The sequence below is a fragment of the Colletotrichum spaethianum genome (genome assembly GCF_022836535.1).
Source record: "Colletotrichum spaethianum MAFF 239500 DNA, contig04, whole genome shotgun sequence".
In the NCBI taxonomy this organism is placed as follows: Eukaryota; Fungi; Ascomycota; class Sordariomycetes; order Glomerellales; family Glomerellaceae; genus Colletotrichum; species Colletotrichum spaethianum.
Genome location: NW_026054774.1, coordinates 1204118 through 1226919, shown reverse-complemented (window position 1 = coordinate 1226919; position 22802 = coordinate 1204118). Strand labels below are relative to the sequence as shown.

General features: G+C 56.4%; 7 protein-coding genes across 7 annotated transcripts; 4 read left to right on the top strand and 3 right to left on the bottom strand.

Annotated features, from left to right (window-relative positions):
* Window positions 1–1668: 1668 nt before the first annotated feature.
* ColSpa_02369 (mitochondrial protein import protein mas5) lies at window positions 1669–3103 on the top strand (the record flags this gene model as incomplete). The annotated part of the gene is made up of 5 exons (XM_049268581.1): window positions 1669–1704; window positions 1764–1833; window positions 1889–2172; window positions 2497–2725; window positions 2781–3103. The coding sequence occupies 5 exons, from the start codon at window positions 1669–1671 to the stop codon at window positions 3101–3103; spliced, it is 942 nt and encodes a 313-aa protein (XP_049124538.1).
* Window positions 3104–3574: 471 nt separating this feature from the next.
* On the bottom strand, window positions 3575–5395 carry ColSpa_02368 (tRNA (guanine(10)-N2)-methyltransferase; the record flags this gene model as incomplete). Its single annotated transcript, XM_049268580.1, has 3 exons — window positions 3575–3983; window positions 4041–4754; window positions 4812–5395. The coding sequence occupies 3 exons, from the start codon at window positions 5393–5395 to the stop codon at window positions 3575–3577; spliced, it is 1707 nt and encodes a 568-aa protein (XP_049124537.1).
* Window positions 5396–5855: 460 nt separating this feature from the next.
* Window positions 5856–6930, top strand: ColSpa_02367 (60S acidic ribosomal protein P0; the record flags this gene model as incomplete). The annotated part of the gene is made up of 3 exons (XM_049268579.1): window positions 5856–6029; window positions 6110–6870; window positions 6924–6930. 3 exons carry the CDS (start codon window positions 5856–5858, stop codon window positions 6928–6930), a joined length of 942 nt encoding a protein of 313 aa, XP_049124536.1.
* A 497-nt stretch (window positions 6931–7427) lies between these two features.
* On the bottom strand, window positions 7428–10245 carry ColSpa_02366 (protein MutS 1; the record flags this gene model as incomplete). The annotated part of the gene is made up of 2 exons (XM_049268578.1): window positions 7428–9980; window positions 10105–10245. The coding sequence occupies 2 exons, from the start codon at window positions 10243–10245 to the stop codon at window positions 7428–7430; spliced, it is 2694 nt and encodes an 897-aa protein (XP_049124535.1).
* Window positions 10246–13647: 3402 nt separating this feature from the next.
* ColSpa_02365 (uncharacterized protein) lies at window positions 13648–14610 on the top strand (the record flags this gene model as incomplete). Its single annotated transcript, XM_049268577.1, has 1 exon — window positions 13648–14610. The coding sequence occupies one exon, from the start codon at window positions 13648–13650 to the stop codon at window positions 14608–14610; it is 963 nt and encodes a 320-aa protein (XP_049124534.1).
* A 1835-nt stretch (window positions 14611–16445) lies between these two features.
* ColSpa_02364 (alpha-mannosidase) lies at window positions 16446–19844 on the top strand (the record flags this gene model as incomplete). The annotated part of the gene is made up of 3 exons (XM_049268576.1): window positions 16446–18401; window positions 18455–19185; window positions 19235–19844. The coding sequence occupies 3 exons, from the start codon at window positions 16446–16448 to the stop codon at window positions 19842–19844; spliced, it is 3297 nt and encodes a 1098-aa protein (XP_049124533.1).
* A 389-nt stretch (window positions 19845–20233) lies between these two features.
* Window positions 20234–21698, bottom strand: ColSpa_02363 (serine/threonine-protein kinase ppk23; the record flags this gene model as incomplete). The annotated part of the gene is made up of 3 exons (XM_049268575.1): window positions 20234–20784; window positions 20843–21464; window positions 21579–21698. 3 exons carry the CDS (start codon window positions 21696–21698, stop codon window positions 20234–20236), a joined length of 1293 nt encoding a protein of 430 aa, XP_049124532.1.
* Window positions 21699–22802: the final 1104 nt, after the last annotated feature.

Here is a 22802-nt window from a genome sequence, read left to right as displayed (position 1 = left end):
GTATCACAGAGCGCGCCTTAGACGATGGCCCTTGGGCTGAGTTATTTCGTTTTGTGATTCCCAGGACGACAGCTGCTAAGCGCTGCAAGATACGCACTGGCATTACGTCTGCTCCAGATCACAGACGCCTGCGGGATCGGCTATTTCAGATGATGGTACCAGGCTGTATGCACGACTCAATGTTCTTTTGCCCCAGAACCCTGGCAACGTCACCGGATCTGCAGGCCTCGAGAAAGAGACATCCTTGATCCAATATAATAGGACGAAGTGAGAATAATGCAAAGAGGAACAACGTCCGATCAAGCTGTGGTAAACCACTAAGCCGATCTTGTTGGGGTGCCTGCATATTGTGACCTGCAGTCTCGAGCTGTCCCTTCAGACATCTGATGAGCCTGCTCAAAACACATGTAAGCAAACACACGTGTTCGTTTGATGGGCTACGAGATTGGGGTGTTGCCTCATCTCAGCAGTGCAGGAGATGAAGATCAAAGAATGAATTGCGTATTGAGCTTGTGGCTAGTGAGAGCCAACGGTGCATCGCCCTGTAAAAGGCTCGTTTGCTCAAAGTCATGGAGCGCCTTAGTTGGGGCTATCGCCGACCAGGAGTAAAGTCCGTGGACGAAGGTCACTGCAATTACTTACACTCCAGCAGGATAACGATGACGGATGAAAAATCCACTTCTCGGCCCCGCTTGCCTGAGATTCTCGTCGGATGGTGGGGAACAGATTGTGGGAAAATTGTTAAGGGGATACTTGTGTCGGACATCGGATGCATGGGATAAGCATAGGCTTCGGGGCGGGTTAGGGGAGGGCAATCAGGCTGGAATTTGGTGAATTGCGGCATGGATTGCGGTGGGAGACCCCTGGATGCTGGGACAAACAGCATTTCTGGAGCCCGGCGGATCAGGGTCCAAGGACCCCTCGGATCGGACCTGGAAGGGCGCTGCAGGTATTGCATCATCAGCACCGCCACAGTGGCTGAAAAGAATTCCATCTTCTTCCATCGATTTCAACTTGGGGCCATTTGGGTACGGGAAATGCGCAAGGCGACCCGCCTTTGCAGCCTGCTTTGCCTGCTTCCTCCCTTTATTTTGAAAAATCCAGCGTCCCAGTGTCCCGTCACTAGCGCCGTCGGTTCCACCCAGCCCAAGGTACACTTCCACCGTATTTCTCCCCGCCAGGAACCTTAGCCATCAATAACTTCCTCGCCAGCCCGGCTACTACTCCCCCTCGACTCTTTCCCATCTCTTTCTCCCCTGCAACAACCTACGTCTTTCCAGTTTACGTACACCAGATACCCAGTTGCGCAAATCGTCTCTGTCGACCTTTTTTCAAAGAGTGAGTAAGACCTTTGTTGCATCCTGCGGCGCAAACCAAAATCGCAGCTGTTTTGTTGCCTGCCAGCCTGATCCCGCCTTGCATTTACCTGTATCGGTTTGGCGCGCTCAGCCTCGAGGCCTTCAAAGCCTTTCTTCGTGATCTCCCCAGCCATTCTTGTGCGTTCAAGAACGTGCAAGTGCGAACGAGGAGCCACGATACCCTTCAAACTTTTTCGATTCATTTGGCTGACTGACTATGGTTTCTGCAGGCCCCTCTATAGACCCCCTACTTCCAACTCTGACTTCAGCGCCAAGGCCTTAGATAAGGATCACTCTACCTACCGGCAACATGGTTAAAGAAACCAAGCTCTACGACACCCTCGGCGTACGTCGCACAGCGAAGCATCCGGAGTGATGGGAATGGAGTATTAACGCGGGATACAGGTCGCGCCGACGGCTACCGAGCAGGAATTGAAGAAGGCGTACAAGACAAATGCTCTCAAGTACCACCCTGGTATGTAACACGGTTCTGCCGTCTCAATACACACTTGCTGACGTGGGCTCGATAGACAAGAACGCACACAACCCCGATGCGGAAGAGAAGTTCAAGGAGATTTCCCACGCCTACGAAATCCTTTCCGATTCCCAGAAGCGCACCATCTACGACCAATATGGCGAGGCTGGTCTTGAGGGCGGTGCTGGCGGCGGTGGTGGCATGGCTGCCGAGGATCTCTTCGCTCAGTTCTTCGGCTCTGGCAGCTTCGGCGGCGGTCTCGGCGGAATGTTCGGCGGCGGCGGCGGCATGCCCAACCGTGGCCCTCCCAAGGCTCGCACAATTCACCACACCCACAAGGTTTCCCTCGAGGACGTCTACCGTGGAAAGATCTCCAAGCTGGCTCTCCAGCGCTCCGTCATCTGCCCCAAGTGTGAGGGTCGTGGTGGAAAGGAAGGCGCCGTTAAACGTTGCGCTGGCTGTGATGGTCACGGCATGAAGACCATGATGAGACAGATGGGTCCCATGATCCAGCGTTTCCAGACTGTCTGCCCCGACTGCAACGGAGAGGGTGAGACGATCAAGGACAAGGACCGCTGCAAGCAGTGCAACGGCAAGAAGACCATCGTCGACCGCAAGGTTCTCCATGTCCACGTCGACCGTGGTGTCAGAAGCGGTACCAAGGTTGAGTTCCGCGGCGAGGGTGACCAGGCCCCTGGCATCCAGGCCGGTGACGTCGTTTTCGAGATCGAGCAGAAGCCCCACCCCCGCTTCACCCGCAAGGATGACGACCTCTTGTACCAGTGCGAGATTGAGCTGGTGACCGCGCTGGCTGGTGGAACCATCTACATTGAGCACCTTGACGAGAGGTGGCTCAGCATCGAGATCCACCCCGGTGAAGCTATTGCACCAGGTAAGGCGATCCCTCTTCAAGGCGTCAAATACGCACGTTAACTGACTCCTTCCAGACGCTGTCAAGATGGTCCGTGGCCAGGGTATGCCTTCTCCTAGACACCACGACTTCGGAAACCTCTACATCCAGTTCAACGTCAAGTTCCCTGAGAAGGGCTGGACGGAGGACCCCGCCGCCTTCGAGGCTCTCCAGAAGCTGCTTCCTGCCCCTTCGCTGCAGACCGTGCCTCCCCCTGAGGCTATGACCGAGCCCGCGGACCTCGAGGATCTGGACAACACCTCCCAGGCTAGTGTCTTTGGCGGTGCCGGCGGCTCCATGGACGAGGACGACGAAGATGGACACCCCGGTGCCGAGCGCGTGCAGTGCGCTTCCCAGTAAACAACATGTTTCGATGAAAATGACATTACGAGCATCTTCGGCGTGGTGGGGGGCGTGGGTCGAGACACTTCTTTTCACATCTGTTCCACAGAACAGAAATGCATATTTTCCCAGTCACGAATGGATGGAAACGGTTGCATGGAAATGGTAGAGGGGTATGCTGTTCGGAGGCCGCTCGCACAATGGCGGCAACCGACTGGCTGCGACGCCTGGTCTAGACGCGCCGAGTCGGGTTCGTCGAGAATGGAGGCTGGTTACAATTGGGCCAGCAGAATAACAGGGGAAACCTGGTCCAGCGGTTGCGTTTTTAAAAACATTACTTGGCTTCTTTCGCTCGACGGACATTCGAGACTTGGTAGGAAGGCGTTCACGGTCATAGAGAGGATAATCCGTTGAATCGATTTGATGATGAATGCGCTTTGCTCTGCTTGCAAATGGATTGTATTGAGGTTTAGTGACGAGGTGGTGTTTCTACGACGCCTCAGTCGGCTCCCCGTCCTGCGCCTGCTCCTCTTGCTGTTGCTGTTCTCCCTGCTCTGCCTCGTCGCCTTGCTCGTCCTCCCCTCGCTTGCGCAAGTCTTCGGTGTTGTACAGCAGTTTCCGCACCTGCTCGTGCGACATGTCGAACTCGCCTTCATTAACACCTGCATCCTGGATCCCAAGGTCCTGTGATGAGAAGGCGGCGCCGGTCCATCTGAACGACACGATCCCATTGGGTGCGTTGTCGTTTTCTGCCGGGTCGATGGCCACCAGGATGTTCGTAAGGGAGCTGTCGCTGGCGACCGGCGCCACGTGAAGGGGGTTTCCGGGGGTGGAGATGGTCTGGACATGGGTCAAAGTATTCTCTTCCGAGAGACGGAGGACGAAGATGGCAGACACGCTGAGGCTCGGGGTTAACCGCCGTTAACATCACGGAAACAAGACGAATTAAACATACCTTTCACACACTGCTAGGACCACAGGGACCTGTAGGCCGTTGGCCGTAACCGCGGCGGAGAGGAGCTGAGAAACGGCAACCTTGGAAGCCTCCTTCTCGACCTGCTGGACCTGCTCCAGGAGGTCGAACTTGGACAAGATCTTGCCAGCCTCCCAGTCCCAGACGAACAGCTCGCTGTCGCCGCCGCCCGAGATCAAGACGTCCTGGCTAGGGAGCGTGAGCGCGCTGACAAAGTTTGCGTGACCGAGGCAGAAACCCTCGATAACGTGCGCGTGCGGCATGAAACGCGAGACGCGGATGTGCTCGTCGCGGTCTGCCGTGATGATGTACCGTCGGCTGCCCTTGGAGGCGAGCGTCAGCGCCGTGAGCATGGAGACGTGGCCGATCTGGAGCGTGTGCTCGAACGTCGGCTGGTCCTTGGGGGCGTCGCGCTTCGACTTCTGCTGCTCGCGCAGCTGGCTCTGGAGCGCGCGGAGGTTGCTCTTGGAGTGCACCGTCAGGGGGTTGGCCTCGGGCTTGAAGGGCTTGGGGGCGGCAGACGGCGCCGGGGAAGCCGTCTCCGAGCCGGCGGCATCAGGCTGGGCCGTGGAGTCTGCTGCGGTAGCCTCCGAGGGGATTAGGGGCAGGGAGTAGACGTCGCCGAACTTGTCCGCGCTCAGGACTGTCTGATTGTCCGGGCAGATGAGGACTGAGCAGGGGCGTTTGGGCATTTGTCTATTACGAATGGTGTTAAGGACTAGCTTAGAAGTCGGTGTAAGTTGGGCAACGTACCTCTGGCTCAGCTCTTTCAAGTTGCCCTTGCCGTCATGTTCAAACACCCAAAGGAACTTGTCGTGACCTGAGATGGCCAGCAGGTGGCTCCCGTCACTGGTCGTCGTCATGATGGTGATGACGGGGTAGTCTGGGACTCTTGCAAATGCGCCGCCGCGGTTGTTCTGCTGCTGTTGGCCGTCCCTGTTATTCCGCCTCATCTGCTTGTTCCCCTTTCTCCTGTCTCTCTTTTGATCCTGGGGCTTCGCGGGTTCACTATCAACGACCATGGCGTCGCCATCCTTGGCCTGCTCACTATCCCCGTCTCCCTTCTCCTCTTCGGTGCTCTCAACTCTTTGACGCTTGGCAGGGGGGCCATCCTCATTGTTGGTCGGGGATGAGGGCGTAGGTACACCCGAGCTCACCTCGATCTCAACCTTTGAGGCGGCGGCCGAAGCGGCGGCGGCGTTCACCTTTTCAACATCAGGGTGCTTCCATGTTGAGAGATGAGAACCGTCCTCCAGGCTGAAGGAGTGAATCTTCCCGCCCCGGGCAGCAAAGACGACGTTGCCAGATGGCTCTAGGCAGTTGTAGGGGACCTTCATTGTGAGACTGAGGTTTCTCGCGAGTTGTCCCGGCTCAATTGGGCTAAGTTGCGGTTTCTTGAACACTGGGAATGAGGTCAAGTAGAACTTTCACTCCTGGACTCATCCGCAGCTGCAAAGACTGCCCCACCACTTGGAGACCAGGGAAAAAAGTTACATGCAACATGTATCGTTGCTAAAGCTCGGGCCACCGTTCTCTCTCTGCAACTGCCCCGCGCTTGTCCGCTTTCGGCTCTAGACCCCATCGGTTGCCCTAACGGGACGGCGCCTGGGCCTGCCCGGAGCACACAGTCGCAGGCGAGAGAGGAATTTTCGGCTGGTGAAGCAAAAAGCTCAATTTCGGGAGAGAGGCTCTTTTTTCTCTCCTACAACACATCAACTTTTGATACCCAAATCCCATCAACCACCACCAAAAAATTTCATTTGCCCTTAAACAACCTGCCTTCATAAATAAGAAGATATGGGGGGCAAATCTGCGAACAAGGCCGGCTACTTCGACAAGCTCAAGGGCTTGCTCGAGGAGTACAAGTCCATCTTCATCGTCACCGTCGACAATGTCAGCTCTCAGCAGATGCACGAGATCAGACAGTCCCTCCGTGGACAGGGTGTCGTTCTGATGGGTAAGAACACCATGGTATGTTAAAATCCCAATCGTCGTGGCCTTTGGTCGGCGCGACGCGCCCCAAGTCGACGCGCGTGTTAATCCCTCTCCAGGTTCGCCGTGCCCTCAAGACCTTCATCCCCGACTCCCCCGAGTACGAGCGTCTCCTGCCCTTCGTCAAGGGCAACGTTGGTTTCGTCTTCACCAACGGTGACCTCAAGGACATCCGTGACAAGATCCTCGCCAACAAGGTCGCTGCCCCTGCCCGTGCCGGTGCCGTCGCCCCCTCCGATGTCTGGATTCCCGCTGGCAACACCGGCATGGAGCCCGGCAAGACCTCTTTCTTCCAGGCCCTCGGTGTCCCCACCAAGATTGCCCGTGGTACCATTGAAATCGTCTCGGACCTGAAGCTCGTTGAGGCCAACAACAAGGTCGGCCCCTCCGAGGCCACCCTCCTCAACATGCTCAACATCTCCCCCTTCACCTACGGTATGGGTATCGCCCAGGTCTACGACCAGGGCAACACCTTCCCCGCCGACGTCCTTGACATTGGCGAGGAGCAGCTCCTGAAGTCCTTCGGCACCGCGATCACCACCATCGCCGCTGTCTCCCTGGCCATCAACTTCCCCACCCTGCCCTCCGTCATTCACTCCTTCTTCAACGGCTACAAGAACGTTCTCGCTGTCGCCATCGAGACCGAGATCTCGTGGCCCGAGATTGAGGAGCTCAAGGACCGCATCGCCAACCCCGATGCCTACGCCTCCGCTGCCCCCGCTGCTGCTGCCGGTGGTGCTGCTGAGACCAAGGAGGCCGAGAAGGAGGATGAGAAGGAGGAGGAGGAGTCTGACGAGGATGGCGGCTTCGGCGGTCTCTTGTATGTTTCCCCAACCCACTACCCGTTTTTGCACTTGCTAATGTTCCGTCCAGCGACTAAATATAACGGGAAATCGGTGATGTTACGGCTACTCTCTGGGCTACGAATGGGTTTACGACACGTGAATCTTGAAGGCTTTATAGATGGGTTGCCGGTCAATCAAGCATATCGCATTTGACGGCAAAAAACAACTTGATCCCTGAACTCTTCTTGGTGATGTGACATGCTAGTGAGCATTCACTCTCCAACATGGAAAAGGTTAGTCGCTTTTACTTTTTTTCGTCCTGTTTCTCTACCTGCTTCCGATGATTATATAAACGTTCAAGAGCTTTTTAACCCTGATCTACTTGATGACAAACACATCACCACCCTATGAGGGAGCATTTCAATCTTTGTCTTTTTTTCCCGCTATTGTACAGCCTTATTTCCAATTGGGTATCATGGCTAACATACAAAAGTTTACAGGTTACTCCCCATGCCTACATATCGTCCAGTGACTTCATGTCCAGTCCCCCGTTCGCCGTATGCTCCGAGTGACGTCTAGCTAGTGCTTCTTATCAAATACCAAGAACCTTTTGCGCAACACTGATTGCCGGCCCTGGCATATTCGCCAATCTCGCGACCTTGAGTGCGTGACTCTGCCGATTGACCCCCTTGCGCAACCTGTGAACATAGACGAAACCCCCGTCCTCGTCCTCATCCACGTCCGTGCAATGCATCTCCACGCCTCCCGTCCCATCACGGGCAAGTCCCGCTGCGATGGCGAGGTCCGCCACTTTGTGAAAGTGCGTAGCGAACAGCGTCCGGCACTGGTTGACCGTGACCAGGTGGTGCAGGCACGCGTACGCCACGGCCGTGCCGTCCTCGGGCGTCGTGCCCCTCCCAATCTCGTCCATGATGACAAACGACCGCGGCGTGGCGCCGCGCAGGATCTGCGCCGTCTCCATCATCTCGACCATGAAGGTGCTCTGGTCGCGGTACAGGTTGTCGGCGGACCCGACGCGGCTGAAGATGGCGTCGACGACGCCCAGCTCGGCGTAGTCGGCGGGCACGTAGCACCCGACCTGCGCGAGGATCGTGATGAGCGCGTTCTGTCGCAGGAACGTGCTCTTGCCCGCCATGTTGGGTCCCGTGATGAGCCACAGTCTTCCGGCGGAGCTCCCGCCGCCGCCGACGAGGCAGTCGTTGCGGACAAAGTTGCGCCCTCGCTCGCGGAGTCCGCCCTCGACGGTCGGGTGCCGGCCACCGATGATGGTATGGGCCGTCGAGTTGTTGAGGAGGGGCCGGGTGAGCCCTTGCTCGACAGCGAGCTTGGCGAAGGAGGTAGCGACGTCGAGCTCGTCGAGAACGGCGGCGTTGCGGCGCAGCTTGACGAGGTTCAGCACGACGGCGGCGCGGAGGGCGTGGAACACGCGCTGCTCCTCGGTGCGGATGCTGTGCCGGGCGTGCTCGAGCTGCTGGCCGAGGCACGTCCACTCTGGGGCATGAAAAGAGCTGGTCGATTTGCTGGAGCTTAGGGCTCTGATGTTGGACGCGATGGAACGCGCGTCTTTGCCCTTGATGTGGCAGAAGTGGCCGAGGGCTGGGCTCCAGCGGAGCGTGAGAGAGGTTGCACCGTGCTCATCACGGAGGGCCTCCGTGAGGGTTTCCTTCTCGGCGTGCAGCACGGCGAGGTCAGCGTGGAGTTGTCGAAGGACCGGACTGGCCTTGGGTTTCATAATCCAGGTCTCGTTGTCGTCGGCATATGCCTCTCGGACCGAAGTAGGGCGCTTCTTCTTCGCCGCGGCGCCCTTGGGGAGGACAGCAGCGTCGTCTTGTGTGCCTTGTGTGCTGACAATCTCCTGGGCGAGGGCCATCATCTGCCCTGCCTCGCTCTCTTCGATCTCGTGCTGGTGGACGATGCCCTCCTCGTCGATGGCCTCCTTGATTCGGCGCGCAAGCCTCAGGGGGCCTTTGAGGTTCAGCCGCGCCGTCATGTGCGCGAGGCATTGGGACTCATCGGCGGCTTCTGCCAATAGCTGCTGGATACTGTCGGTGGCGTGGATGGTGTTGGCCAGGGCCACCAGGTCGTCTGGGTCCCCTCTTCCTAGGGCGAACTTCTGAACAAGCCGCTGAGAGTCATGACTACGGCGTAGTAGCAAGACAACGGCATCGCGCAGATCCGGCTCCTCAACGAAGCGGGCGACGAGGTCCTGCCTGAGCTTGATAACGTCGAGTGATGTCGACGGGGCGCTGAGCCAATCGTTGAGGAGTCTGGCACCACTTTTGGTAACTGTTCGTCTAATCGCATGTAGGAGGCTACCCCTGAAGTTCCCATCCCGGATCGTCTGCTTAATCTCCAGCGAGCGCATGCTGTTTTTGTCTATGCTCATTATCTGCATATTCTCGTGTCGCATCGGCGGCTGCAGCTTCATGCTCAGGCCCAGCAGTTGCTCCTTGACGTAATGCAGCAACAGGCTACCGGCCATCACCTCACCCTCGGTGAAGGCATCGCGCGTCGCCTGAGGGATGTCGCTCTCGAGCATGGGTGCCCAATCAGAAAGATGCCTGATTTCGCCGAAGGAGCTGTAAGTGACCAGGTGGCGGTCCTCGGCGAGGATGGAAAGCAAGCCATGGTCGGCTTGGGCTTGGATCTCGCTTTCGAGCACGACTTCTCTGGGGCATATCCTTGAGAGGATCGATGACAGCGCCGAGAGATCGGTAGTCTGCGTGTAGAACTGGCCAGTAGACAAGTCCAGCCAGGCAAGGCCCAGGGGCTGTGGTGGTACGACTGGGTCACCAGTTACCGGCGTCACGTCCCGGCCAGCGGCTGAATGTGACGAGCCTGGGACTCCCCCTTCTTCTGCTGCTACTGCCGATGCCGCCACCGCCCCGTCTACCCTTCCCCCAGGTTGGGTTGATGTCGCATGGACTGCCAGAACGTAGTTGTTGACATAGGGATCCATGAAATTCTCGTCAATCAGGGTTCCTGGCGTGATGATACGAGCAACCCTGCGATCGTGCATCAGCCCACCAGACTTTACCTTCTCTGGCGCGTTATTGGGGAACTCCTCAGCAATGGCGACATAGCGATTCAGATCCTGTACCAGGATCTTGAGGAATCGATCCAGCTGGAAGAAAGGAAAACCGGCCTAATAGAATAAATTTGCACATCAGACTCAAAGAACATGACGCCAGTCGCGCGCGTATATCCGGAATGGACACGACGCCGAGATGAGAAGAGAAGAAATTTACCATGGAAACTGGCCCAGCATTCGTTTTTTTCTGGGCGACCTTAAGGTTCAGCAGAGGGCCGCACTCCTCGGCATGCTCAAAATACAGCTCGTAAAAGCCGCCAACGCGCGTTAGGAGTACGCAGTTGTCAAACTTTTGCATGTTGCGACGCGCTTGCAGCACGACAGTTGGGTAAGCTGGGCCCTCATCTTGCGCGGGCTGGGGATCCAGCGGCAGAGCTCCCTGAGGTAAATCGACAAGCTTCACTGTCGACTTTGTTTTCTTGCCCCTGACGAAGAGAGAAACGTGCCAACTTGTCTTTGTCCTCCCACGCGGCAGTCTAGCAACCCTGGCTTCGCGGCCAGAGCTGAAGCTGGAACCGCGTCTCACTCCATGGACGCGGCGCAGGCGGAGGTGTAATGCGGAGGCAGGATACGATCGGGCGGTTGTCGATAGCGGGGGAACCAGATCATGACAGGCGATGGTGACGAGTGACCGGGCCAACATGTGAGCATCTCATGAAGTGAGCTGTTTGGATGTGACGTCGATACCGGGTTTTTTTTCGCTTGCCGGTCTGAAAGTCCCGGCACAGCAGGACAGCAAAGAATTTGGTGCTATGATGGCAGGAGAAATGTTAGGTAATTGGGTAATTGACCGGGGGTGTCACTAAGAATCGGGGTTGACATGGGATAAAGGGGAATCATGCGAGCGGAGTGTGGACGTGTGGTATCGCGAGATTTTTCGGGACGATGCTCGAATCCACCCAAGTCGATCGGGCCCCATTGGGATTTAACTACTACCTAGGTGGAAGCACTGAAATGTGAAGGAGGACCGAAGTAGGCGTGTCTGACAGGCTCCAGTGTGCTGCCAACTGCCCTATGGGGCCGATGGTCCAGGCGCCCGGGTTTGGTTCGCATTTTTGATAGCTGGACAAACGGCACAGAGTAAGGTAGCACGGCATGGCATGCGGCGTGGCATGGGATTAAATGGGACGGGACGGGGCATGGCGAGAAGTAGACAACATAGAATGACATGTTGTGATCGGCGATAGAATTAGGCGAGTGCCCTGTACGAATATTGCGAGTCAATTCGGAAACGCGACGGGCCCAAGATAGCACCGGGCAGGGCGACTGGAGCAACGACAACTGATGCCGACCCGACAGCGAGCATGATTAGCAAGCCTCGGCGGTAACGGAATCATCACGGAAGAGTCGCCAGCCGGACGTAGGCAAAACAAGACCGCGGCCATGTGAGCGGAGAAGAAAACGGGGTTAAATGGAGAGAAGGAAAGAAAAAAAAAGGTACGGTGCCGGGATTAGGGGTCCTGTACTGTCAGAGTTGTGTAAGCAAGATGTGCTGCGCAAAGGATCTGTAGTGATTGCGAGAGTCTTGAATAAGAACAAGCCAAGAAGGCAAATGATCAGGGGCGATGACCGGTGGCTGTTTGCTCCTGTTTGCTGATATTTGCTGGTGTTTGCTGGTGTTTGGTGCTTTGCATTGTCGTTGTAACGGGTACCGGCCTGATGTGCATCATGATCTTACGAGAGTTTGTTTCGCCTAGCGTCGTCCTGTTGGACCGGTCGTACGTAGGAAGGGCAGTGGTGAAGGCCTGTTGGAGTCGAGAACCACATTATAAAGATGGGGATGGGATGTGTGGACGACAGTACGGCGACGAACGAGTGACTGTGTTTTCCATCTCTTTGGGAAGCTGGAAGCCTGATGGGCCGCATGCCAATATGCTAGGATGGACATCTCGGGTAGCCATGGGAGGGTTTGCCTAGGGCACGGAACGCTCCGGCAGCGAACGGACGCCACGACGTCTTACTATTGAGCTACACTAGTCGACCTTTCAGGCGGCAGAAACCACAGTGTGTTAGACATACCAACACTCGCAGCGCCTAGCCAGCCACTAAAAAGCAGTCGAATGTCCCGACTGTCAGTGAGGCTGTTGCTGCAATGCATTGCCATGTGGGCGAGGGTCGAATGATAACACCGTCATGTCGAGATTGACAGGGAGGGGGTCGCATCATAACACACTGGCCATGGCCATATCGTGGCTCGCTGGCCATTGGGATCGACGGGACAGCTGCGTTCTCCCTTCCCAATAGGGACAGCTAAGTGCTCGCAGTAAAGCGGACGATTGTGGGCTGGAGGCAACCAAAGATGGGCAGACGGCAGAGGATGCCGCCACTCCAGATCACTCTATCTCCGGTGTATGGCAGCACCCCGATTTCTTTTGGCATCTCTCGAAGGGTAGCGTCGCATTGACGTTCTGGAATCTAGGCACGAGGCTATGGCACTGGGAGAGCTGCTGGGGGTGTCATGGATGTGTGCGGTATTGAGTGGGAAGCCATGGGCTGTTTATCTTGTGCAGATGATGCATCGATGATAGAATCGCATGCCGGGGCCCGTACGGGATCCCAACGTGGAGGAAAAGAGATGAGAAAAGGCATGCTGCGTCTACGTTGCACGAGTTTGACTATAGAGATGGCATGGATACATGTGATGGGTGCTTGGCCTGCCAGTTGCTGCTAGAGGGGCATCATCATTGCATGTGGATACGGACGTAGAAATCATCGACACGGGAGTATGAGGAAACGAGTGGTTCGGATTAAGGCATGCCATACCAAGCAACTGGACGACGCTTAGACGAGGGAGGCCAAACCGGGTGAGGGTGATGAGATGTGTAATGAGGTTGGGCCCGGAAGGGTGCTGCGGCGTGTAAGATGCCAACGCACATCAACCGCTTGGGACGGTGCCCCGGGCAAATTTGTCTGTTGGTAATCTGCCCGCACCGGGCCGGAAGAAGAAAGAGGAAGAAAAACAAGAGACAGAAAAGAGGGACGTCGAGTCCTGTCTGTCACTTGGGCATGTCGGCAGCTCACGGGATGGCCGTTGTAAGCGGAGTTAGGCTAAGAAGAGGTTCGCGAAGTCGGTGAAAGTACCTGGCCCGCCCGCCGTACAGCATCGAGGTACGCGGGGTACGTACCGGCCCAGGCCCCCAAAGTCCGGCACGGTTGCCATTCGGTATCGGCCGATTTCGACTCCTCCTCAGCCCATTCCCGCTCACTCTCCAAATTTATCGCCAGACCCTTGGCCCCAACATGGCAGCATGCGCCGTCATGTCGCCCTCTGGATTTGAAATATCGCCCTGTAGGTATATAATTCTATTTCTGTGCCCCCGTTTCTCCCCCCTCCTTTCCTAACGAACACTTGGTTTGATACGTCCACTCTCGCATGTCCAACTGTCTTCAGCGGAGCCCAATTATACCAGACACACCCTTATCCGTCTGATTTCGCTGCCAGCACTACTACTACTGCCGCCGCTTCCCAACACACCCCGACAACAGCTGCCTGATCCATCCTAATCTACTATTACTACCGTGTCTCCTGCGACTGCTTCGAGTTGGAAACCGGACAAGTTCTCTCTCCTCGTTTCCCTGACGAGCGTGCACTGCCTACCAGCAAAGAGGCGCTGGAAAACACCATATCCGCGATATCAAACACACACCTATACCACAGTACCACAATAAAGCAAAATTGCTTCGTAACAAACCACCCTCTATGGCGGCGCATCTACCCACCTTCAACTTCAACCCTCTAGCTCCCGTCACGCCTCCGCCCGAACATGTCTCATTCCGAAAACCCGCACTTCCCCTATCAGCTCAACTGAAACGCAAAGCCGCCGAGGCCAACATTTCCAACGACCATGTCGCGACAACGATGAAGAAGGAGGAATCACCAAAACACAGCCCGTCCATGGCCGCCCCGCCCAAGCCAACGTCGACTCCCAACGCGAGCGCAGCAGACCCGAACCAGCCGCCTATGGATCCCCGATACATGGCCATGGTCTCACGCATCGCCGCCTACTACCAACAACGGTGTCAAGCCATCACCAACGCGCAGCAGCAGAGATGCCAGGCCTGGGCCAACATGCACAGGCAAAAGTGTCAAGAGATGATGCAGGCGGCCATGTTGGTGGTGGCGTGGTACATTCGCGACCGGATCCAGCGGAGACGCCGGAGGCAAAAGCGGCAATTTCGGACGGGGTTGAGAGCGCAGAGCACCCGGTCCCGCGTTACAAAGGGCGAAGGGGTCCGGCGCTGGGTCATGAACGTGCCTGAGGGTTTGTCATCGGCGCACGTCCCGGGGCTCGACGACCTCGCTGACCAAGAGGAGGCCCACTTCTCCATGGACCGGGAGGTGCCGCCAGACAAGGACGCCAAGTTGTTCGAGATGGCCGACGGCATGATCAGGAGCCAGTACCGCAAGATCGAGGTGCCCATCCTCGGCGTGCTCGGCTTCGAGGAAGATGCGAGTGAGAGCGAGAGCGAGGCAGACCACGACTTCGACCAGCCCATGGAGGATGAACTCGAGGATGGCGAGGGTGAAGAGTACGAAGACGATGAAGACGATTTGGACCTGGATGACGATTATGAAGAGGAAGCGGCCGGATCCGAGGTTGTTCACCGCGGTACGGGCACCGGTACGGAAAGCCGCGCCAAGGACTCTGGCTTGTCGTCTTAATTTTGGGGGGGGGGGGGGCGTTGTTCTTATTTCTCACCTTCTTTACTTTTTTCCTTCTCATTCTGTGGCGTTCAACGGCGGACCATGGGCGATGATGTGATGATTGGATTATTTACCCTGGACGATTACATACCTCACTTCCTGGCTGTTTCTGCACGTAGTATATATATCCAGCACCACGTCAATAGAAAACAAGGCGAACATTTTTTTTCTGCGAGAACCCAAGTTCGTCTCATTACGCAGATTATCAAACCGCAAACTCACTAGACAAAAGTGAATGCGAACATCGTCCCAGGCCTAGACGGTCTTAACGACATGGGACAAACCTTAATTGAGTGTCGTACGTTGAGAACCGGTCCATCGTTTTCGCTTGCACTGCACCCCATGTCCCCGTCCTACAAGACTGGTTCTCTTCCGCAATGTCTGTCTGTTGACTGTTCTCGATGCACCTGGGGTGGAAAGCTCAAGAAAGCTGAATGCTCTGCATTTGACAATCGATTCACCTGCAGTTCATGTGATAGAAATACGTAATCGAGTTGCACCTCATGCCCGCTTTACAGCTCCCCCGGACATTCACTAGGTCTCTAGGCATGCGTTCGGTTGACAACAACCGACAATTACTCAAGCCGATGTCTGCCAGTGTTGCAGCTCTACTGCATCATGGATAGTGCTGGTGTAACTGCACCTGCATACTGAATTCACAAGACCATGTTAGCATCGTACGGGGCGTAACACTGCATTCCATGGTTGGGCAGCTGTCGGTGATACAGAGCCCCGCGCGCTAGTTTTACGACTTGCATCGCATTGACACTGTCTCAACCACAGCAGGAGCCAAGTAGCTGATGGTCAATGTGGGTTGAATTAGAGCAAAGCCAGCATATTCGTCTCTTCAAGGCAGTTGCAAGCAACGAGTCAAGCCGGTCGAGTGCAGTCAGTGGCAGTCCCCCAAAGCGACTTACACCACAACTCGGCTGCCTCAACCTCTGGTTACATCAATCGCCTGTATTCATCCTTGGGCATCGCAGACTACCAAGCTTTGCCCCTTTGCAAGACCTTCAGCTGTCGGTCCGCTAAAGCCTCTTCCTCGTTCCTTTTTTGGTTACCATTCGGATATCCTTTCCATTACCAAACCGCCTCCTGTGCCGTACCCATACCGACTGTTTCGGTATAATATCGAACTAAAGCTCCATTACCAAGCTCCGTCCTCGATCCTATAATACCACCTAGGTCACTGCCTCAGCCGCTGGACGCAGTATCAAATAGTTGGCAAAATGAGGTAAGACAGGTATTCCAAGTGGTGGACGATCCGCTGAGCAGTTCCCCCGGCGTCCCGGCTAATCGAGGGGGATCGCATGATGGCTGCGTCACCATCCATTACACGCCCACCCACCCCCCTTAGGCCCAACCTCCCCGCACTTCTTCTCTTCTCGATCGCACCGGCCTGTCCCCGCACGCTCCTACTGGTTGTGTTTCACTGCCCGCCTATCTCTACCGCAGGGGTGTTCCCGTGCTCTACCTTAGCTTCCCCCCAAGAGCTTCGAGTCCGTCTCTGCTTTCAGACAATCCCGAGGTCAAAGCTAACGTGAACACCTCTCCTTCGCAGTGATCACGACCCCAGAACCCTTAAGCAACATCTCAACGACGCCCTCAAAGCTTCCCAAGCTGCTGAGAAAGGCGACGGCCCATCCCCAAGACTCCCGCGACCAAATCATCATCACTTATCGGAGCTTTATCGTAATCGTCGACTAGACAATCGCTCAGCTCCACCCGGCCCTCTCAATCAGTTGAAACAGTCCGGACAGCAACTGCTCAACAGCTTGACAGGACAGCCCACTATGGGTGGCGGAAGAGAACTGAAGAGCAAGAGCTCCTACCCAGCTCTCGCTTCTCGACCTGTGGGACAATGGATTTCCAAGCTCTACAAGGACAGAATTAACCAATTCTACTCCGGCGGGCAATGGGAGAAGCACAACCTCCTGGCGTGCGTAACCCCCCCACCGACGCCCCGTCGTAAACCTGGGGAACGTCCCGCTAACTTGCACCATAGTATGATGAAGGAGGGCACCGCATCGGGCGAGCCTCATGTTAAGCTATCCGTTTGGGATGCACCCGACACCACCCGTCCGACCTTCGAGGACGCTGTTTCGCACGAATTCAAGAAAACCGAGGTTGGCGCCTGGTTTGGACCTTCGTGGTCCACCCACTGGTTCAAGGTCATCTTGACCGTTCCGAAAGAGCTGCGCGACAAGGACCTGCTTGAACTCCACTGGGATGCCAACAACGAGGGTCTCGTCTGGACCGAGGACGGCAAGCCGCTCCAGGGTCTTACTGGTGGCGGCGAGCGAACCGAATGGATTTTGCCCAAGGAGTTCAGGGACGGAAAAGAGCACACTATTTACATTGAGATGGCCTGCAATGGCATGTTTGGAAACGCCCCTGGCGGAGACTCGATTCAGCCCCCAGACCCTAACAAGTACTTCCGACTTGGCCAAGCTGACATTGTCGCTGTCAACCCCGAGGCACGAGCACTCTATTTTGATATCTGGATCATTGGCGATGCCGCACGTGAGTTCCCCGAGGACTCTTGGGAACAGCACAAGGCTCTCAAGGTTGCCACTGAAGTAATCGAGGCCTTTGAGCTCGGCAACAAGGACTCTATTCTGAAGTGTCGAAAGATCGCAAAAGAGTACCTGGGTCCGGATGTTGACTCTCACAAGGTTTACAGCACCGACAAGGAGCCTCAAGTCTACGGTGTCGGCCATTGCCACATCGACAGCTGCTGGCTCTGGCCCTGGGCTGAGACGAAGCGCAAGGTTGTCAGGTCCTGGTCTAACCAGTGCGACTTGATGGATCGATACCCTGAGTTGAACTTTGCTTGCTCGCAAGCCCAGCAGTACAAGTGGTTGAAGGAGCTGTATCCCTATGCTTTCGACCGCGTCAAGACGAAGGTCAAGGAAGGCAGATTCCACCCCATTGGTGGTAGCTGGGTCGAACACGACACCAACATGCCCAGTGGTGAATCCCTTGTCCGGCAGTTCTTGTACGGCCAACGATTTTTCGAAAGTAACTTTGGCGAGCGTTGCCAGACTTTTTGGCTTCCCGATACATTTGGATACTCGGCCCAGCTTCCTCAGCTCTGCCGTCTTGCTGGCATGAACCGTTTCCTTACCCAGAAGCTCAGTTGGAACAATATCAACAAATTCCCACACACGACTTTCAACTGGGTTGCGCTTGACGGAAGCCAAGTCATCTGTCATATGCCGCCCTCGGAAACCTACACTGCCGAAGCCCACTTTGGCGATGTGAAGAGAAGTGTCAGCCAGCACAAGTCAATGGACCAAGACCACACCTCTTTGCTCGTATTTGGCAAGGGTGACGGTGGCGGAGGCCCGACCTGGCAGCACCTCGAAAAGCTCCGTAGATGCCGCGGTATATCCGATCAAGTTGGCATGTTGCCTAGAGTGCACATGGGTAACAGTGTCGATGACTTTTTCAACAAGCTCGAGCCAAAGGCTACGCAGTTCGTCACCTGGTACGGCGAGCTCTACTTTGAGCTTCACCGCGGTACATACACTACGCAGGCGAACAACAAGCTCAACAACCGCAAGTCCGAGACTTTGCTCAGGGAGATTGAATGGCTTGCTACTATCGCGACACTCAGCGAGAATGGCAAGAACTACAAGTATCCCAAAAAGGAGATCGATGATATGTGGGAGGCTGTTCTGCTCTGCCAATTCCACGACTGCCTGCCAGGCAGCTCTATTGAGATGTGCTACGATGATTCGGATGAGGTAAGTCACAAAAGTATGGCCACGAGATTACCAGTGCTGACTCGGCTACTTAGCTCTATGACATGGTCTTCAAGACCGGCAAGAAGATTCTGGAGGACATCCACGGCGTGTTCGGTGCGTCTGCCATCACCAATGGCTGCATCAACGAGACTGTCGCCCTGAACACTCTCCCCTGGCATCGACGGGAGGTTGTTGAGCTTTCCGAGACGGAAGCTGGCGTTGCCTGTGGCGAGGGTCAATTGCTGGCCATTCGCCCCTTCAAGATTTCAAAGGAGGAGCCAGCGGTCACTGTTGAAGAAGTTAGCGCCGGCATCTTCGTGCTGCAGAACGATCAGCTTCGTGTCAAGGTCGAGGACGGAACCATCACTTCTCTCTACGACCGTGTTGCCAACCGTGAGGTCATTGAGAAGGGTGGCAAGGCTAACCAGTATGTCATTTTCGATGACAAGCCTCTCTACTGGCAAGCCTGGGATGTCGAAGTCTACCACCTCGACACCAGAAAGGAGCTCCGCTGCGGTAAGACTTCGATCTCTGAGCACAAGGCGCATCGTGTCAGCTTGACCACCGAGATCAAAGTCAGCGAGGAGAGCTCAATCAAGTCTACGATCACGCTTTCCGCCGCCTTGAAGGGGGTACAGTCTTGGGTTGAGTGCCACGCCGAAGTCGACTGGCATGAGTCTATGAAGTTCCTGAAGGTCGAGTTCCCCGTCGACGTCAGAAACACCGAGGCGTCTTACGAGACAGCCTATGGTCTCGTGAAGCGGCCTACTCACTACAACACAAGGTGCGTCTTTTTCTTTGATTCCCAATATACAATCGCTAATGTGTCACAGCTGGGACATGGCCAAGTTCGAAGTCTGCTGTCACCGTTTCGCTGACCTTTCCGAGCACAACTACGGCGTCTCCATCCTGAATGATAGCAAGTATGGTTTCGCAACCGTCGGTAACCTGCAGCGCCTGTCTCTCCTGCGGTCGCCCAAGGCCCCTGACGCTCATGCTGATATGGGAACCCATCAAATCCGCTGGGCAATTTTCCCTCACGAGGGATCTTTGGGCTCTTCGACCGTCCGGGCAGCATATGCCTTCAACAACCCTCTGAGACTCTTGTCGGCGCCCAGCGCTGTACAGGCATCCCTCAACAAGAGCCCCGTCAAGCTTACCGGGGACGGCTCTCTCATCCTTGACACCGTGAAGCGTGGCGAAGATGATGAGGATGTGACTCGCGGTGAGCTTCCAAAGCGCAAGGGGCGCAACGTCATCTTGCGTGTGTACGACAGTCTCGGCGGCCAGAGCAGGGGCGTTATCGAGACTACCTGGGACGTCAAGCGCGTCTTCAAGAGCAACTTGTTGGAGGACGACATTGAGGAAATCAAGATCGAGGACGGAAGGTTTCCGATTACACTGCGGCCCTTTGAAATCGCAACGTACCGCCTGGAGCTGTAGGGTGCGAACCTGAGCGATTGCGGTCTCGACCACGAATGTGCGACAGACGAAGCTGAGATTGATGAACCAGCCACCCCAGGGGATGAAGACGGCTTCGAATTCTGAGATTGGAAATGCATGATGATGGGAACAAGGCGAGGGGTCATTTGCGCCCGCTGAGGGGCGTTTTCGGACGTGCGAATACCTATGTAAAAACACTTATAAAAAAATCCAGAATGGGTCTCTAGCTCCTTTCCTTACATGCGCCGCCCCCGAACGCCATGGTGACTTGAAGCCTTGCGTATTCCCCCTTTGGAACAGTGGGAAAGATCGACATCATTATACAATACACGAACCAAGCAGCCTCATTGATGATCAGTTTCTCCCTCCACCCCCTTTTTTTACGCCCTTCACAGTGACCCGTCTTGAGGCAGCTCCTCGATAACGCTCTCGACCATGTCAATGAGCTCGTTGATGTCTGGCCTCTCGGTAGGCTCGACGTTGAGACACTTCCTGACGACGTCGCGGATGGGCTCGCTGATCTTGACCTCACCAGCGCCAGAGGCGCCCGCGTCGGCCGTCGCGGCGGCCTTGCCCTTCATGCCGCCGCTGGTGCCCGTGCGCTTGATGCCCTCGTCGGGGAAGCGCCAGTCGCCGCCGAGGACGCACATGCTGAGGGAGCCGCCCGTCTCGTCGGAGCGGGCCTCGAAGGGGGACTTGCCGACGAGGCAGGCGTAGAGGGTGCAGCCGAGGGACCAGATGTCGACCTTTGTGTCGATGACGGTGCCGGTGCGCACGTCAAAGAGCTCCGGGGCGCGGTAGGGCATCGTGCTGTGCTCGGCGGCCGTGTCCTGGGTCGCGATGGCGAGCGAGTGGGAGGTGATGGGGATCGGGGACGGCGCGATGGAGCCGAGGTCCATGAGGATCGGGTTCGAGCCCGAGTCGTCTATCATGATGTTTCCTAAGGGGAGAAGTTTGTCAGTCCGGTCCGTTTGGGGTCGGGGTTTGAGGCGACGTACCTGGCTTGATGTCCCGGTGCGCGTACGACTTGACGTCGCCGGACCCGGGCGTCTCCCCTTCCATCAGCGGCCTCTGCTGCTCGTTCTCGTCCTCGTCGTCGGCGCCCGCCGCGGCGGCCATGCTCGCGACGCGCTTGCCGCCCTTGTTCTTCTTCCCGCTCTTCTTCCTCTTGGGGCCGCTGCCTTGGTCCTCCTCGTCGCCGTTGCCCATCTCCATCCTCTCCATCCCGACCCCGGGCTGCCCACCGCCGCCGCCGGCGGTGTAATGGTGCATCTCCCTGAGCGCCTTGCAGACGCCGAGGAACAGCAGCATGAGCCTGCGCTCGGGGAAGGCGGTGTGGTTGACGAGGTTGGCGTTGATGAGGTCCTGGAGGTTGCCGCGGCGGTAGTAGGGCAGCAGGACGTAGACGGTCTTGGAGCCGGGCTCGCCGCCGCGCTCGGTGGCGATGGCGTGGTCGACGCTGTGGATGATGCCGGGGGACCGGGCGAAGAGGCGGTAGGCGTCGACCTCCTTCATGGCCTGGGCGACGGACTCGGCGCCGAAGGGGCAGCGGATCTTCTTGAGCGCGAACTCTTCCGAGGTCTGGGTGTCCTGGACGAGGTAGACGTAGGAGAAGCCGCCCTGCGTGATGGTGCCGTCAGTTTACATTCTCTGATTTCGGCCAACGTTTCCCTCGTGAGAGAGATGCAGCCGCATATTTGGGGGGGAAACGCAGAAGGAGAAACAAGGGCTTACCTCGCCCAGGAGACGGAGTATCTTGAAGCTGCGGCTGTTGATCTTGAGCGTTGGCGAGCCGGGGAAGCAGTTCAGGCAGTTCCCGAAGGAGTAGAGCACGTCGAGGAATATTTGCGCCATGGCGGGCTATCGGGCTGCGACGATACGTGCGATGTGTTTGTGTGTGGGTTTCGCGACCTTTGACGTCGTGGTTGTAAGGTGCCGTAGTAGACCTTGCCGGGCGCCGTCGTATGTCGTCTGTCAGTCGAGGATGGTCGAAACAATTGACTTTTTGCGCTGTTGAATCGCTAGTGACCGGCGAGTTGCTATCGGGTTGTAAGTTCGTACAGCCGTCGCCAGAGTCGTGAGTAGTGCAGAGGAAACCTTGACCTCGATATTGCAGATCGAAGTTGCAGTTGCAGTTGCGCGCGCGCTGTCGAGGACGGGGAATCAGGACAGCTAGCTCTCCCGCTCTGTCTCTCTGCCGCCCCGGTAACCAAGTGGGCAGAAGCTGACGCAGGTCCTCCGTACCGCAGCAAGTCAACGGTGGGTGTGTGACAGGTACCCTGGAAAACAAGGATCTGCTTTGGGGAACGCGGGATTGCCGTCGTTTGTGTCCGAAGGGCCGCTGGGAGCGATTGGATAGCAGTCGATGAGAATGAGCTGTCGTCCTCAATTGAGAGAAGGCGATTGCACTACTGCGAGCTTTTCTCCAAGACAATGAGAACAAAGGCGAAGAGGAAGAAGCACCAGCTCAACAGCTCGCTGCCCCTGCCTCGACTCGGCTGCGCCCTGCTGAGCTAAGGATTCGCGTTCACAGAGACCGTGAAACGCCACGGGGATCCTCTGGGGTGGGGAACACCACGGCCAGCTCCAGCTCCAGAAATGGCATTTGAACGCTGATATGGCCCGGCCGGCGACGACGGGAAGACCCCTGTCGTCCGAAGGCAGCCCGCTCCTAGCCTTCGGGAACCCGAACACCCTAGGTTTTCCTTAGCAAACTCTCATCGCATGTGATGCTCAGTCACAACACGCGATTGCTCATGTCCTCGGGTCGTTTGCGATGGATCCGTAACCATGGTTTAGGTTTACTATTAAAACCTCGTAGAAGGCCCTTGATATGAATACCAGGAGGCCCAAAAGGCCGCTGTATCACACAATTACTACTACCGAGTTCCACGCGCGAACCCAACACTGAGAAACATATTTCTCCTTGAACCGTGGTATCATCGCTACAAATGCTAT